At 39.3% G+C, this 17683-nt stretch overlaps 1 protein-coding gene across 2 annotated transcripts in view; it reads left to right on the top strand.

Moving 5' to 3' along the window:
• Positions 1-16213, top strand: part of TARS1 (threonyl-tRNA synthetase 1) — a 43765-nt gene extending 27552 nt beyond the window's left edge. For both annotated transcript variants that reach the window (XM_069880102.1, XM_069880101.1), the window contains exons 3-19: positions 178-368; positions 1309-1432; positions 2463-2584; positions 3192-3309; positions 4154-4218; positions 4300-4378; positions 4753-4899; positions 5788-5886; positions 6625-6791; positions 7792-7954; positions 8043-8180; positions 8924-9001; positions 11438-11538; positions 11655-11759; positions 12740-12812; positions 13544-13658; positions 14980-16213. In XM_069880102.1, coding sequence (XP_069736203.1) covers positions 178-368; positions 1309-1432; positions 2463-2584; positions 3192-3309; positions 4154-4218; positions 4300-4378; positions 4753-4899; positions 5788-5886; positions 6625-6791; positions 7792-7954; positions 8043-8180; positions 8924-9001; positions 11438-11538; positions 11655-11759; positions 12740-12812; positions 13544-13658; positions 14980-15128 — 2034 coding nt within the window. In that variant the 3' untranslated portion in view covers positions 15129-16213. The remainder of the gene's footprint in view (positions 1-177; positions 369-1308; positions 1433-2462; positions 2585-3191; positions 3310-4153; positions 4219-4299; positions 4379-4752; positions 4900-5787; positions 5887-6624; positions 6792-7791; positions 7955-8042; positions 8181-8923; positions 9002-11437; positions 11539-11654; positions 11760-12739; positions 12813-13543; positions 13659-14979) is intronic.
• Positions 16214-17683: the final 1470 nt, after the last annotated feature.

The following is a 17683-nucleotide window of genomic DNA, read 5'->3' as shown; positions in this document are numbered from 1 at the left end:
ATATAATTCATCTGTAGTAACAATGATTATTTGTTACTTAAAGCACATATATAGATATGGTCACAAAGCTGCACGTGAATAGTATATCCATTCTGTTTGTATTCTTAACCTAATGTGATACTAGATTACTCTAATAATCCATTGATTCTTTCCTTTTTCTTCCTTCGTTGTATATAGCTGAATCCCTGGCCTGCATTTATCAATGAGCGTTTAGAGATGTACAATAAACTTAAAGCTGAACATGATGCCCTTCTTGCAGAAAGAGCTACAAATGATAGTAAACCCATTAAAGTCACATTGCCTGATGGCAAGCAGGTTGATGCTGAATCCTGGAAGACTACTCCTTATCAAATTGCTTGTGGAATTAGGTATGATTCTACCCTGTATTACACTCAGTCATTTCCAGACAGCTCTGTATCTGCTGGTTGTGGCTATGAGGGTACAGGTGATGCATGATTTCTCTCTTAATCACATATCTTGGCTCTTCTCCAGGCATCTTGCATATAATAAACTGGAGGTAACCCATAGGGTTCTAGCTTTGAAGTGTATTTTTTTTGCCTCATGAAGATACAGTTTCTAAAATTAAATAAGAATTTGTTATTTGACATACTTTAGACACACATTACTTGCATATTTTTCCCTGCAAGTACTGTCATTGCATTAAGAACTAATTTGATATACATTTATACTGTCAGATCGAACGTTAACACATGCAAACTAGTTGCATCAACTGGGGCAAGTGACTGCTGGGTGATGTTTCAGTTGATTTCAGAAAGACTTAACAGTACGAGTGTCTTTCAGTTAACTGTGTTTCTGTTTGCATGGGAGATAGCCATCAAAAAGAGCATTCCATGTTTACAGGTTACTCAGACTTGCCATAGAAGAGATTGGAACAGTGTTCATTGGACATCCTAAAATTACAAAACCAGGGTGAATTCCAGATGTGAAATGCCGTTTTTTTTTATACTTAGGTGCCTTGTCATTGTAGCCTTCATGGGTTTTATGCTTTAGGATCAAGGAAAGGATTTTTTTGTCAAAATAAAACTTTAAGCTACTACGTCAGAAATTGTATTTGATAGTTTTTAAAAGAGAGCCTCTGCCTTTTATTCTAATGGGGTTTGAAGTCAGGTTAATGCTTAGAGGTGACTGCCTCCAAGTCATATACATTAATAAATGTATAAATGTTCAACATACAGGACACTTTTCTTCCTGTCTGTGAGATGTGAGTCTTATTCAACATGGAGGGCAAATTGGGGAACTTCTCCTTGCTGATTTACTGAGATTATATGCCATCTATTTATTCTGTAGCCAGGGCTTGGCTGATAATACTGTTATTGCTAAAGTGAACAAGATGGTTTGGGATCTAGACCGTCCTTTGGAGGAGGATTGTACCCTGGAGCTGCTTAAGTTTGAAGATGAAGAGGCTCAAGCAGTGAGTGTCTTATACTAGTTTTTTTAGTTCTTGGATTTGCATTAAACTCAGCCTTGAGTAGTTATTTGCATCTTTACTGTGTTCAGATGATGAGGAAGAAACAGGTTTACCAGGGAGCTGCAGTACTGCAGATAATGTGCATTCTGCTAGGTATTTGTAGCCAGGTCTGCTAGCAGTTTCTGTAGTTCATGCCAAGTCTATCCTTGTTAAAATTTTTCTGTGCAGAATTCACGTTAATCTAAAATACATCTTTTGAACTGACCTCTTCAGTGCTGACTTGGAAAACAATACTGAGCACAAAAGTAGTGTCTATGTATAATCATAAAACTATCAAGTAGGCTGCTCTTTTAGTTTGTACATGCAGAAGTATGTGCTTTCTTTTAGCTACTCATTCAGATAAATGTGGATATCCAGTAAACTTGTAAATACTGTCTTAAGAAAAAGTTGTTCAGTAGAAGCAGCTGTCAGTCAAACTCAAACACAGATACCTTACTTTCAGATCTAACGGTTTCATGTTGGCTAAATGATGGCTCCAATGAGGTTCATACTTTCTGGTCTATGCAGATAAAAGCAGACTAAGTCTTACAGGTTTGCTGTTAATTTGTCAAAACTTTAGGTGTACTATAAGGTGGAGTGTAACTTCCCATACTTAAAATCTTTGGATTAGGACCACAGCCTTATCCTGGAATTGCACCTTTTGGTCTTTATGCAGAGCTGATTGATTGACGTTCATAGAAAATAAAGTGCCTGAATTAGTTTCCTGACATCTTAACAACAATTGAATCATTTTAACAATAGCAGAAAATAAGAATTATTTTCTACCAGGCTGTGAACAATTTTCCAGTGTTACCTTTTGCAAATATTGGTGCTTAAGATGAGAGTGTTACAGGGCAGGTCACTTCATTTCTGCAGACTGCTCTAATATGGTATCTGAGTCAAGTATCCTTAGAAGCAAATGTTTTTAAATAAAATACTCAGAAATGCATTGCTTGTATTCAGATTGATCCTTTCTTTTTTTTACTTCTGTTAGGTATACTGGCACTCAAGTGCTCACATAATGGGTGAAGCTATGGAGCGAATTTATGGTGGATGTTTGTGTTACGGTCCCCCAATAGAAAATGGATTTTATTATGACATGTTCCTTGAGGAAGGGTAGGTTTTGTGGTTTTGGTTTTTGGTGGTTTTTTTAGGAGCTGGATTGTGACAGTGACAGCAAAATTTGTTATTTGCTTGTTCCAGGAATAAAGTCATTGAAGATGGGTGGAATGGAGCTCCTATATGAGAACAGGCTGAGAGAATAGAAGGCTCTGGGGAGACCTTATGGCAGCCTTTCAGTACTTAAAGGGGGCCTGTAGGAAGGTGGCAGAGGGGTAATGGGTTTAGGATGAAAGAAGGGAGATTTAGATTAGATATTAGGCAGAAGTTTTTTTCCTCAGAGAGTGGTGAGGCACTGGAACTGGTTGTACAGAGAAGCTGTGGATGCCCCATTCCCAGGGACGTTCAAGGCCAGGCTGGATGAGGCTTTGAGCAGCCAAGTGTGGAGGAAGGTGTCCCTGCTTATGACAGGGGGTGGAACTGGATGCCTTTCAGGTCACTTCCAACACAAACCGTTCTGTGATTCTGTAATACTGTGGTTTGATCCACTGCAGATTGCTATGTTCTTCACAGTGTGTCCATCCACAAGCTAGTGCATTGCAGCTGGATCAGAGATTGCAGGTGGAAGCATGGATGATTCACTTTTTGCCTGTGTGTTTTTTAGGGGTGTATCAAGTAATGACTTTTCGACTTTGGAAGCATTATGCAAAAAGATAATGAAAGAAAAACAAGTCTTTGAAAGACTAGAAGTTAAGAAGGAAACACTACTTGAAATGTTTAAGGTAGGCTGTCTCAGAAGTTTGTTCCTAGCATGACACAGTTACTCGATGAGTGTTTGTAACTTCAGTTGCATGTTCTGTTAGTGATTGAGGAGGGTCCATCAGATTAACTTTTTAAGGTATTATGTTCTTATAAGCTCATTTGTAATATACGTAATGTGTAATTCTTAGGTTCTGTGGAATCTGCATTAGATTTTCTGCAACTGTAAAAATTCTCATTCTTGACTTGGGTGATCTTGGCAAAATTTTTGAAGCCACATTCTTCATTTACTTCCCTCAGAGATGAATTTGCAATACATTATGTGCAGTATATTATATGCCTACATTGTATTGGCTGTTAGTAAAATGGTTTGGTTGGACTGTTGCTGCACGTGCTGATGCATTCAGAAAGCTTCGTAAAACATTTTTTTAGAATGAGGACTTCTGAGAAAGTCCAAGCAGCAGTGAAAGCTGATGCTTTCCTTCTAGGACTTAGCAGCCAATAATTTTCTGGTATTCCTGAGGTAGATACTACTTTTTGTTGTTAGATCATCAGGAGAATGACAGTGTCATTCACACTGGAGGCCTCTCTAGACCTCCAGCCCAATCTCATGCAGTGAGCATGGGGTCAACACTGAAATCAGACCAGGTTTCTGAGGGCTTGTCCAGTTGGGCCTTCAAAACCTCTGAGAATGCGCAGCCTGCTTGTTGGGCAGCTTGCTCCACTACTTGACTATCTTTGTGTCTCCCCGTCTTTTAAAAATCATCTTTTGATGCAGCATAACATCAGATTTGCAGATAATTTAAACTGCTAGCGAGTTCTCTTGCTGAACAAGAAGTTAAAAATGTGTGCTGCTTTTTTTCTCAGTATAATAAGTTCAAGTGTCGCATCCTGAATGAGAAGGTCAATACTCCAACTACAACAGTATACAGGTAATTACGTGCACATCATAATATTACTGGATCTATCTTCCTAGGATGAAATATATCAGATGAATGTTTTCCTGTCCTTAGGTGTGGTCCCTTGATAGATTTGTGCAGAGGGCCTCATGTCAGACACACTGGCAAGATAAAGACCATAAAAATCCATAAGGTAAGTGCTGGTAAGTGTGGCTTGAGGCTTGATTGAGCTGGTCAGGGTTTACAGTTTTTGTTCAGCTTATTATTATAGCTGAATGTGAAAAAACAGTTGGAATGAGGTGGCTGCAAAGAAGGCAAAATGTCTTAAAAAGAAGGCAAGAGCTTGAAGCCATTTTTACATTTTCTGTTCACCCTTGATTTTTCTGATCAGTGCTTTGAATTTAAGATTAAATTTTTTAATTTAAGATTAAAACTCATTGCCTTAGTTGTTCTGCGTTAAGTTTAGTGATTTATTAGTGATTGCATGCTTTTTCACAGCAGGCAGTAGCAGTAAAAGGTGGAGGCTCCTTCTTTTCTTTAGTATTTCACTTATTTTTCTGCATACAGAATTCTTCTACCTATTGGGAAGGGAAGGCTGACATGGAGTCTCTCCAGCGGATCTACGGAATTTCATTCCCAGATGCAAAAATGCTGAAGGAATGGGAGAAATTACAGGAGGAGGCTAAAAACAGAGATCATAGGAAAATAGGGCGGGTGAGACAGTTTTTCTGGTATTGTATTTCACAGATTCTGTGTGTATGTAATCCCTTAATTAGAAGCATCTTGAAGTCAGTGTATACTTACTGCTATAACAAAGGTGTGACAGGTGTATTTTTGGTCAAGTTGCAAATTCAGGTGATTCTCAAAGAATATCAGAATTCCTAAAGCAAGTAACTTTTCACTGTTAGGAGCACAATTACATTGTTTTACCACAGATCAGTCAGAAGAGAATATGAACACATAGGTCTGCGAACTTGAATGCTTCAGCCTGCAGGCAGTGCTCATCCTTTTCAGTTTGCTGCAGCCTGTTCACTCATAGTTATTTTCTTCTCTATGATTTCAGAATCTGTAACACATTTCTATGTGCTTTTTGTTGGTTAGGTTTTGGTTTTTTTCTCAGATGGAAACTCCTATCAGGTTATTGATAGTCCTGAACGCTGTGGTGAGGTCATCTGTTAGAGCACCAGGAACATGTATGGAAGAATTCCCTCTATGTGGTGCTCAAGTGCATGCACGGTTTGCGATATTGACTGACTACAGTTCATGCATTCAGTTCATGTGCAAGCAATTATGCAGAAGCAGAACTAAACATTACTTGTCATTGCACAAGGGAATCTGTGGGGACACAGTTATGGGTTACACATAAATGTGAAGTTTTGGAGCATCACTAGTGAAGTGAGAAACTGAACAATCTCCTACTATGAGTACTGATGGAGATACAAATACTAGTGAAAATGCATCTGTGCTATTGGTATTGCTTTCATTTTATCATTTTTAAGAAAATGTTTCCGTTAGTGATGCCCAGTCAGTAGTAATTAAGTTGCGAGTGTTAATTTAAAAAGTTGATTTACAAATACTTTTTCAAATATTGTTTTTCTGCAGGACCAAGAACTGTTTTTCTTTCATGAGCTCAGCCCTGGTAGCTGTTTTTTCTTGCCAAAAGGAGCTTACATTTATAACACATTAATTGAATTCATCCGGGTAAGTAATGTCATTTGGAAACCTTATAGAAGAAATTGCTTAATTTTAGAAAAATACTGAAGAGCATGCTGCATCTGACAGTATTAACAGCCCTTCATTTCAAGTTTAGTTTAATCTCTTAGTTCTGTAAGCCACAGGACTAAAGAAACCTGCCTCCTTTGAACTGGTCATGTTACAATCTCTGCTAGGTTATATTTTTATCAATACTTTATCCCTGCTTTAACTGCAGGTATAATGATGCTTTATAATATGAATTCTTTAGCATCTAATAGTACAGCTAAGCTCATACTACAGCTCTTCCACCTATGCATATTGATTTATTTTAATAAGCTGATTAAATTTGTTCTTGTACAGCTGTTTGTTAGGAAATTATGGGTAGGGGAAAAAAATGCTGATCTTCCTGCTGTAGTATTTAAAGTCTGTCTTATTATTATATATTTGGACTGCAATTTACTTTCAAGTGTCATTGAATAATTAGAGACTGCTGTTTTGCTTGCAGGGAGGAAACTTGTTCTTCTTGCTTACTACAGAGGAATTGTTTGGGGGAAGGGTGGTGCTGGTGGAAGAGATGTATCCTGGCATGTCCAGCTTGAATTTTTCTCTCTTCATCTTTTCTTCTCAAGTCATGGACTTCTGTAGGAGGGGGCATTTGTATATTTTTATGGCGGCATATTGATGGCTGGGTACCGTTATTTTTGTTGGCGTTAGTTATTTTATTTACTGGATCTGTTGTTTTAGAGTGAGTATCGAAAACGTGGATTCCAGGAGGTTGTCACTCCAAATGTTTTCAACAGCAAACTATGGATGACTTCAGGGCACTGGCAGCATTACAGTGACAACATGTTTTCTTTTGAAGTGGAGAAAGAAATCTTTGCTTTGAAGCCTATGAACTGTCCAGGACACTGGTAAGGACATAGCAAATACAGTTTACTAAAGATGGTGCTGATTACAAAAAAAAAAACCCAACCTGTTTCTTTTGCCTGCTTAATTGTAAAGATGACTGTCTTCCAGGTACCCGGATGTGGCATGCTGTCAGGAGTGGTGTAATTATGAGTCTTGTTATCTATGTGCTCTCTCTACTTGAGACACTGAGAGATGTCATTTTTCCATAATTACTGTGACTGTGCTTTAGATCTGAAGTTTACCTCGGTATCACTAAACTTGGATATCCATAATAAGTACTGGGATGTTTTAAGTGTTTTGACAGTTTAGACATTCGGGTTTTTGTGCTCAGCTTTAGGAGCTGTTTTTTAGCTGGTTTTGAGCAACAAAGCTGGTGAAAGGGCTGGAGAACAGGCCTTATGAGGAGTGGCTGAGAGAGCTGGGGTTGTTTAGCCTGGAGAAGAGGAGGCTGAGGGGTGACCTCATTGCTCTCTACAACTACCTGAAAGGACGTTGTAGAGAGGAGGGTGCTGGCCTCTTCTCCCAAGTGACAGGGGACAGGACAAGAGGGAATGGCCTCAAGCTCCGCCAGGGGAGGTTTAGGCTAGACGTTAGGAAAAAATTCTTTACAGAAAGGGTCATTGGGCACTGGAACAGGCTGCCCAGGGAGGTGGTTGAGTCCCCTTCCCTGGAGGTGTTTAAGGCACGGGTGGACGAGGTGCTGAGGGATATGGTTTAGTGTTTGATAGGAATGGTTGGACTCGGTGATCCGGTGGGTCTCTTCCAACCTGGTTATTCTGTGATTCTGTGATTATCCTCTCTCTGTGAGGTGAGAGAAGCCTACCAGCTATAAAGGGATATCTGTAATTGCCTTCCTGACAAAACTAGGTGTGAACGATGGTCGTATTTAGACCGCATCACTAGCATTATGGGCATCTGCTTAAGTACTCGCTGCTTGTCATTGGCTGTTCTTTGCAGAGTTTTGGTTCTGGATGAACTTCAACTAATAAACTTTCCCTTCAGCCTTATGTTTGACCATCGTCCAAGATCATGGCGTGAACTGCCATTACGGTTGGCTGATTTTGGTGTTCTGCATCGCAACGAACTGTCTGGAGCTCTTACGGGACTCACTAGAGTACGCCGTTTCCAGCAAGATGATGCTCACATATTCTGTACTATGGAACAGGTATGGGCTGCTGTTAAATTAAATTAGGTAATCAGATCAGATTATCTGATTTTTCCACATTTGAGACTTTATTTCTATTGTTACAAAGATTGAAGAGGAGATGAAGAGTTGTCTGCAGTTCTTGCGTACTGTGTATGATGTCTTTGGCTTTTCCTTTAAACTGAATCTCTCCACTCGTCCTGAGAAGTACCTGGGAGATATTGAAGTGTGGAATCAAGCTGAAAAGGTAAACAGTAGACTTATTAACTTCCTATATTAAAGCAAGGCTGCAGATGGAAATCCTATAAGAATGTACTGCCTTTTGGGCAGTACAGGGACCGCTGGACATGAGCAATATAACTTTAATAACTGGCTTCAATTCAGTCTGGCTGCTGTAAATCACTTACTCTCCATACAGAAGCAATCTCCATGTCAGAATCAAATTAGGTTTCTCTCTTTCTCATGCTCCTTGTATTTCGTGATAATTTATAAAGAAAATAAAGAGAGTAAGAGAACCAATTCTGGCAGCCCCTGCAATTATGACATAGTGCCAGCTTCCAAAAGAGAGATTGCTTCCATGATGAAAGGGACAGAGTTAGCCCCTGCAGGTGCAGTGCTACAGAGGAGATAGGGCAGGAATAGATGCTAGGTGTATCAGAGTTGATCCTGTCTCTGTATTATCTACAGACTGAGTCTAGCATAAAAAGTCCATCTTAGTTAACCCTGCTTGTTTGGCCTCTTCCAAAAGGAATGCATTCATTTTGTTTGTTCAAATTTGAACTAAATTGATTTTTGGTTTTGTTTTTTTTTGCACTGGGGCTTTTCCAAAACTTCCCATTTTCAGAAAACAAATGAGTTGCAGCAGTAGCTGAGAAATACCGAGAATCTGCTAGTGTCACATATCTGTAGCAGCAGGCTGATGTGATGCTGTAATCTGGAAAGACAGTGAATGATTGAGAAACACTAACTGTATGTGTGGTTTATCCCTAGCAACTTGAAAACAGCCTCAATGACTTTGGTGAGAAGTGGGAGTTAAACCCTGGTGATGGAGCTTTCTATGGACCGAAGGTTAGTTTGTTGCTAACCCCTAGCTGAGCTTTAATTCCATTTGGATGATGAAGACAGAAGTTCTATACAATTCCTTGTTTTCCATTGATACTACTGAAATCTTAGCAGGAGGCATAGCATGCAAAGTCTGTTCTTTGTACAATAGGAGATGAGCAGAAAGAAATGCCGAAGTCTTCCTGTGTGTACAAAAATTATGCTAAGCGTTGCGTTTTTTTGGGAAGACAAGTAGGGGGCATCTGTTGTGCAGTGTTTGCTAGATGACTTCAGGTGGTGGGTACCTGACCATGGTAAAACATCCATATAGTTAATGTTCTGCTCTAAGTTAATTAAACAAATACAGATGGACGCTGTATGCTGTTAAAACATCATAATGTTTTTCATATTTTATTTTGAGAAAGGGGGAGCAAGTAGCATGGTGATGCTCTTGGGTTTTATTCACTGTCTTCTTGGTAAAGACAACTTTTATTTTTTACTTCAATTCCTGCACATTCCTTTCCATTGTAAAGTTATAACTACATTTTTCAGCATTAGTACATGTTTCTAAAGCGTCGGTGCTGTTTAGGTTTGGCTGGAGGGTATAGAACAAAACTGATTCTTAAACTGAACTCCTGGATAAGAGCTGGGGCTAGGAAGACAGGAGTTATTTTGTAGTTATCTAGTACCATTTAAGATGCTTTCTGGTTTAAATTTTATAGTTTTCCAGATATATAAACTCTGACATTCCTGAGAGAGAAATAATATTCTGTGATCCTGGTTTGCACATAGCTTTACCACTCATTTCATCAGTTAAATCCAGTTTACGTGTATAAACTGTTTGTCTGCTGCTTTAACAGAGTTGATGGATGTAGTGGAAGATGTGAACAGAAGGTGGCACTGTAAGATCTGTTAGCAGAGCAATTGCTATGTTAGAGAGAATCCTTTGGAAGCTAAGAGCATCCTAAGTCATGAGAAACCCCGAAATATTTTACTGGTTGAACAGATTTTTGAAAAATATTAGTATTACTGGCACAGTTTCTTAGCAGCATTGAGTTGCTGATTTGTTTTGCTGTTTTGAAAAGCCTCTTGCATTGGTTTTGTGGCTTTGTTGGGCTTTTTTTTTAAAAGCTGCCTCTTCACTTTGAACAGATTAAGTAGGGCTTTCTAGAAATTTCCTGATATCTTTGAGCATGCAGACAGAGCATTACAAAATTACTTGTAAATCTTTTCTTGATAAACTTGCACTACATTTTATGTCTGTATTCAGTCATACAGTAAACTAGTTCCTATTTTCTGTCTTTGTATGCTAATTGAATCAATTTCATTTTATGGGTTGTAAGTGAAATGTGTTACAGCAGCAAATCATTCATAATGTGGAGTGCAAACAACTTTTAGTAATTTCCTCGGTTGATTTGATAGAAGGCAAGTATCTACAGGAACCTTTGTCAGTTAGCCTTGTGCTTGCTCCTAATACACTCTACCCGAAGCAAGATGAGCAAATATATAGCATTTTGCACATTTTAATGGAAACTAGTTAACGTTATGTTTTTCTGTGTCTAGGGTATTTCTAAATTACTTGTTTGGTTTGTTGTTTTTTTTTTTTCTACTCTGCAGCTAGGTGGTTTGAAATTAAAGAAGGCTGTAAATAGTTTATTTTGACAGAAGCTCTGTGATAAACTCTGTCACCTGAATGCAGAATCTTAAGACATTTAGAACTTAGTTCTTAGTTAGTGAAACTCTGCTCTATTTGTTTGATTCATAAAATAAGACACACAGCCCCAACAGACAGCCATACTGGTGAGCATGTGGTGAATAAGTAAGGTCAGGGCACTCTAAATCTGTGTTCTATCCATCTCTCTGTCTAACCTGTATCATAAGTGTACTCAGCGTTGAAGTGTAAGTTGTAATAGAAAGAACAGGCTTAGCTGTAGGTACTCAGTCAGGACAAGTGTCATTGATTAATATGATCCCTGCTGATAAGTGGACTATTTAACAGCAGGATTCTCATGTTCATGCCCTAGATTTGTAACATAAGCTATGAAGTAATCAAATAATGCCTAATAAAGGAGTGTCAGTTTGCTGGTCTGAGATTGAATAAATGTCGTTTTTGGCGAGACATGTTCAGTTCTCATCCTGCACCTCTGTTCTGCTGAATTCACTTAGTGAAAAGGTCCATGAAAACCTCTGATTGACACTCACAAATAATAGTCTGAGGTATTAAACGTAGTTCTCTCTGCTTGCTTACCCTGTTTTTAGCTCTAATATATTTTTCATCAGAAGCTGCAAATCATTTAAATTCTGATGTAGGCTGACGTAAAAGTACATTGTCTAAACCCATGTATACTTGCTATACTTTGAGTGAAACCTTCCATATGAAAACAATGAGTTTACTTCCAGAGGGGGATGCCTGCATCTTAAGCTGTAGTAAAAGTTTGTGTCTTTTTCCCCCCACCCCCCAAGATTGACATTCAGATTAAAGATGCCATTGGCCGCTACCACCAATGTGCTACAATCCAACTCGACTTCCAGCTGCCAGTCAGGTTTAACCTCACCTTTGTCAGGTAAGCTCAGAGGTCAGTGGTTTTAATTGCTTTATAATTAACTTTCTTGTCCCTTAAAGGATATATTTACATCAAAAAAACCCTTACATTTTTTAAAACAATACCTTTCTTCACAGCCATGATGGCAATGACAAGACAAGACCAGTTATCATTCACCGAGCTATCTTGGGGTCTGTGGAAAGAATGATCGCCATTCTAACTGAAAACTATGGAGGCAAATGGTAACGTTGAAAAGTAGAGTTTATTCCAGTTTGAGAAAACACTTTATATAGGAGACAAATTAGCACCAAGCATGCAAGGTTTTGTTCTTACTGCTTGCTACAGAGACACACCATAGGTGTTTGACAGTGCAATTCCTTCTGAACCACCTTCCTTAGGCACTAAATAATTCTAGATGTTGTAGGCTTTATTTTATGCGGCGTGCAAGGTGTATGTCTCAACTTTGCTTTTCCTGCTGGAGAAGTGTCGCGGTCGGGCCAATCCACGACACGTAGAACTTGTGGGACAAAAGACCATCTTTATTGATTTTACAAGACTTTTTATACCCCTTCCTGAGCTGCACGTCTGTGCACGATTGGTTTAGCTAAAGACCGACAGTTCATAATTGGATGACTCCTTCTCAGTTGTAACTTCATAATTGGGTGATTCCACCTGCGGCCTGGCAGTTTCCTGAACTTGTTTACTCAGCTCTTCTTGGTGCCTTCCAGCTTCTCCAAGTATACACGGGCATCTATTCAAGGCCAACGTTTAAGTTCACACACTCTAACTCCTCGGACCAGCTGAGGTTTCCCACAGAAAAGCAGGAAAGTCATGTGTCAAGTTGTGTATGTAGGTCATCTCCTTTACCTCCTGCAGTATAATACCTGATGGGGATGATCCCTTTGATTATAATGAGACTCAAAAATATGTTTTCTCATGATTGGTTAGTAGTAAGATCAATGACTCAATTACTGTTGGTTGTGAAACATCTTGAATCTTCAGGTCAGAAAGCACTTTTACCCACAGTGCCATTATTTTAGACATGGAGCTCTTTTGGGGAGATAAATTTTAATGAGTATAGGACTGTCATCACCTCTGAACCCAATCTAAGCAGCAGGCTTTGTAAATCTCTCATGTAGAATTTAGTCCTATCTGCTAATAGGATTTTTAATATCAAAAAAGATGGAAAGCTGCATAAACTTGTTTTGTTTGTTTATTGAAGGCCCCTCTGGCTGTCCCCACAGCAGGTGATGGTGGTACCAGTGGGACCAACATGTGATGAATATGCTCAAAAGGTGACATACATGGTTTGGGGCCTTTTTTTCAGTATATTGTACTTAGTTGAGATACTTGGTTATTAATGATTAATGGTATTTATTCTAGATAAATGTTACAAGCCTTTGCATATTATGTTGTATTGTTTTTATAGTACAGTGACAATTAGCTGCTGAAGTTGTAGCTGTATCTTAACAAGGACCTGAAATAGATTTTGAGTATCTGAACAACAAATGCTGATCTTTTTGAGGCTTTTATTTTTGGAAAATGTAGTTTTTCTCTCTAGCTGAGAAGCTGTCTTTCCCTTCAGATTTGGTCTCCCATGGCCATAGGCATCATGCAAAAGCAGTAAGAAAGTTGAAGAAGGGTCTTTGCATTTTTAGCATCTGACAGGCCTCATCCTGTACTTCTTTCAAGCACATTATAAATAAGTAGAATAGTCTGCTAAATAAAAAGTCTTGAAATCAGAAAGCTGCACCATCTTGCTGCCTTTCACAATATCAAACCCATATGACCCAAATTCAGCCCAAAACATTAGGTAGTCTCTTCGCTGCTCAGTTTAGTGTGTAGATACTTGCATGACAGCTGACCTGTTTTCATTTCTTGTATTGGGCTCATCTCCAACACCTGAGCCAAGGTCAGTGTGTTTGTTTTAAAGGATAGATTAGCTTCACTGGTTTAAGTCTACAAGTTATGAATAGTTCATTGTCATGATTATCCTTTAGTGACAGTTTAAATACTTTTCTCCTAGGTCAGGCAGCAATTCCACGATGCTGGATTAATGGCAGATGTTGATGTAGATCCTGGGTGCACACTGAACAAGAAGATCAGAAATGCTCAGCTTGCACAGTATAACTTTATTCTGGGTAATGTATAGTGCATTTGTTACGTTATCCTGGCTGACTTTCTTGCGTGGGTTATGGGATTTGATCTTTGATCTGTGAGTAGTGGTAGTCAGTAATTTAGGTCACTTTGCTTCTAAGAGGCTCTTTTCCAGAGAGCCTCCCTGCCTGCATGATAGACATTTCTGGCTTGTATAACTGTCATGGAAAGGAGATCATTGTGGCCCAAGGCATTGCTGCTGCTTGAGAAAAACATCTTTGCTCCCTTCTTGTCAGCAGTGTGGAGACATGAAATTTCTTGCCCTTTTTCAATCAGTGTGTTAAGTGATTTTTTTTCCACCCCTCCCCCTAATAATATATGCTCGTGTAGCAAGAGAAGTACCATATTTTCACTGCATTCAGCCATGGTGCACTTCCCAGCTAGACATGCAGGCATAAAAGACTTCCACAAGAGGGTGAAGAAGGTTCAATGAGAAACTGACCCTGAAGAATGTGATTTGAAGCACTACGTTAGTAGTGTTGTGTAAGTTGAGGCTCTAGCTTTGACCTAAAACTATTCTGGGTCCATTAGTCTAGGAGGAACCTTCAACAGGGAAACTTTTCCCTCGGAGTAATTGATAGACACATGAATGAAGTTCCTGTTGTTCTTTAAAACTTTAAGCAAATGATACACATAAGACAAGACTACGTTTTTCCTTTAAGGCTACAAACAAATAATCAGCCAATCAGGGGAAAACATCACATCTAATTTATGCTCAGATATTGTTTCAAAGAGTTATCCCACTGCATTTAGGTTAAGTACCAGAAAACAAGTTCCTGTAGCAACGTCCAAGAATATTATATGAAACTTATATTAGTAATGAGACATACATTTGTTATCTTAGCATCTGAATCTTAGTGTGTAAGTAAAAATAGCTTTGAGATTTTCCAATAAGCTGTCTTGCTGTTTTTGTAAAGAAAACAAATAGCTACTGGTTATTTACAACCGAGATGTCCTTCTAATCCTGTACTTACGCGTATTTCTCATTTTGACCTTGTAGTTCTCTCTGCTTAGTCAGGCTGGACTTAAGTTTACTTTTCTCTTTACTCGTATTTTACTAAGCTGTTGTTCATAACATAAAACTTAATTATATGAGATTAAACAAGGCTTTTGACTGTTAAAAGATCTTAGTGGGGGGAGCTGGGAAGAGGGCAAAGAAGGATTTGGTGTCTTGGACGGTAAGCTTTTTGGAATTTTTGTTTAGCTTTTTAGAATTTTTGTATGCCTGAGTTTTAAAGGTGAGGGTGAGGGGGAAAGGTCTTGCTAAATGTTAAGTTCATTCCTCTGCATCTTGGTTGTTTCTAGTTGTTGGTGAAAAGGAGAAGGCAAGTGGAACAGTTAACATCCGCACCCGAGATAACAAGGTGCATGGTGAGCGTACAATTGCAGACACTGTGGAGAGACTGCTGGAACTGAAATGCTCTCGGTCTAGACAAGCTGAAGAGGAATTTTAACACCATCTGCTCTACCTGGCATAAAAAAATTCATAGTTTCCTAATTCAGTAAACCACAGAGTTTTTGTGCTGAACCGGATTTTAAATATATTTCATATTGGACTTCTTGCTTATTTTAGCAGAGATTTCACTTTAGTCAGAAATGTCTCTTTTTATAAAAAATTGTTTTTCACCAACCTTAAAGTAAAATTCCCTGGCTTCTGACAAATGATGGATGAAGCAAGGTGAAATTACTTCATGTGACTGCAAGGGAAAATGTGAATGTTAATGATATGGGTATCCCTGACTAACTACCATGTTAAAAATATACATTTTGATAACGTTTTTCATGGAAGCTAAGCAAAAGACCTCACACTTAAGAAACTGCGTAGTAACCATGCACTGCAGCAGCTTTTGGAGTTTTTACTTTGCAAGAAATGTGATACCATTCAGTCTTGTCTGACGATCTTACACAAAATAAATATGTTGACTCTGAACAGTTCCCAGTCCTGTGAACGGGGAAATCTGCTTCCATAGCAGCTGGTGCCTGTGGGAGTGTCTTAGCTGTCACTGTGTGACACTCTTGATATGGGGCCACCTGCCGTAGAACAGCGAGCTGCTATCCAAAGCCATTGATACCCTTTTTCAGAGGCAGTATCTGACACAGTTCTAAGACTAAGGTCATTGTAGCTGTGTAATGGGGATAAGACTGCTAGAAAAAGGTAGGGCATAGTAGGGCCAAAGAAGCAGCAAATAAAACTGGGATCCTTGGGAACAGTGTTTCTGCTCTTACCCCTAAGCTCTTCTTTCAGTGAGGCTGTGTATGTCACAGCAAAAACAAGAAGATACTGAACTGAAAAGAATGACAATTATATCTTTAAGGCAAATGATGTTTTTTCAGTTTAATTGGCACAGTCCCCTTCGATGGGACACTGCATTCCCAAGGCTTTAGTCCAGGGCATCACATACTTGATTAGCAGCTCCTCTGATCTCACAGCTGAGGGATCTCATGAATTGTGCTTGGGGCTTTTTTTTTTGTGTGCATTGGGCTGACAAGAGGTGAATGTCTGTTGCTGACAAAAAATAAAATCATGGTCTAAGGTTTATTTGGTTGGTTTTGGTTGGTTTTTTTTTTTGTTAACTTTAACTGACCTGAATAGCTACTGAAGGTGGTTGGTAACAGTTCCTTTAAAAAGAAAGCTATTGCAGCAGCCTTGGCAAAGATAGATGGAGCCAAGGACAGGTTAGAACTGTCCTATCTTTTGAAAACCTCCCAGGTCTCACTGTTTGCTTTATAACCTGGGCGGAAGCATTTAATCTCACTTTCCCTCACCTATCTTTCTCAGGGCTGATTGAAAACGTTATGTCAGCACTTGAACCCTGTGGTGAATTCAGTTGCACTAGACCACAACCCCAGCAACCTTTAGCAAAATCTGTTTACTCCTCTGGTTCATTCAGACTCAGTGTTCCAGCTGACTTCTGTGGAAGGAAAAAAAAAAGGGCAGTTGACTTTGCACTGCCTTGTTGCTTTCGAAATTATTTTGGTGAGGTTTAGGTGGGTTATTTTCTGTATTTTGCACCTGGTTTACTGCGCTGGGAAGTGACTGCTGCTCATGCAGAACAGCATTGGATGTCAGCTACCCCTGCCACAGACAGAAGGACTTCATCAAATGTTGAAGCAGACCCTAGGGAGAATGGGTCGGTAGCTCTGTGTCTGTCTAGGAATCACGTCTCAAACCACCTTTGCACTAGGCTGATGTATTTGATTTTCACCAGGCTCTGCCTTTTGTTCTGCGTTAAACTGCCATAATCACATAATGAGAGCACTGCTGAAAAACACCAGCTGCTACTGTGTGTTCTTCAGTAGGTGTCAGTCTTGGGCAAGTTATTCTTCTGCCGAAACCTCATTGACTTAGATTGTACTTTTAAATAGTTACACTACAATATGTACATCACTAGAAACAACTCGTCTGTGTATGATCCAGTGAAACGTGTCCATCACAGCGTGGACAGAACCTGTCTGTATCCAAATTACGATCAGTGAGCATCCAAGTGCCATCTAAACTCATTGCCCTCTGCTCCTTAAGTTCTTTGTCTGCCAAGAGCAGTGGATGTGTGCAGAAGCAGAAGTGGGCTGGCCTGTGGAGCAGCATCTTGTCGTTCAACCAGAAGTCCTCTGAGGAGCAGGCTTTGGTCACTGCTCTTTGGGTTCTCCCTAAAAGTGATAATTCAGTCCTTTTAGAGGTTTCAACTTAACACTACTTTACCTGAAAACTGGAAGTGCATCAGATAGCTTTGACAGGTACACCTTTGGTGTACTTTGATAGTGATGCTTTTGGTTGCAATAAGCTCCTGATGAAGTCCTGTGCTTGTCTCCTAAGGCAGGAGGCCCTTGATGTCATCCTTAATGATGAGACCGACCACACGTGAAACAGGAGAGAAGCCTTTGCGTATATTCTTCATATATTCTTTACAGGATCTGAGAAAGCTGAAAGCCACCTTTTCAGTTCTGCAGGGCATGCTTTGAGTGCCAGCATTAGGCAAGAGAAATACGAAGTGTTTGCAGATTGATTTTC

The sequence above is a fragment of the Phaenicophaeus curvirostris genome, chromosome Z (genome assembly GCF_032191515.1).
Source record: "Phaenicophaeus curvirostris isolate KB17595 chromosome Z, BPBGC_Pcur_1.0, whole genome shotgun sequence".
NCBI classification, from domain to species: domain Eukaryota; kingdom Metazoa; phylum Chordata; class Aves; order Cuculiformes; family Cuculidae; genus Phaenicophaeus; species Phaenicophaeus curvirostris.
Note: the sequence above shows the minus strand (reverse complement) of the source record. Positions and strands in the feature narration are given on the sequence as shown.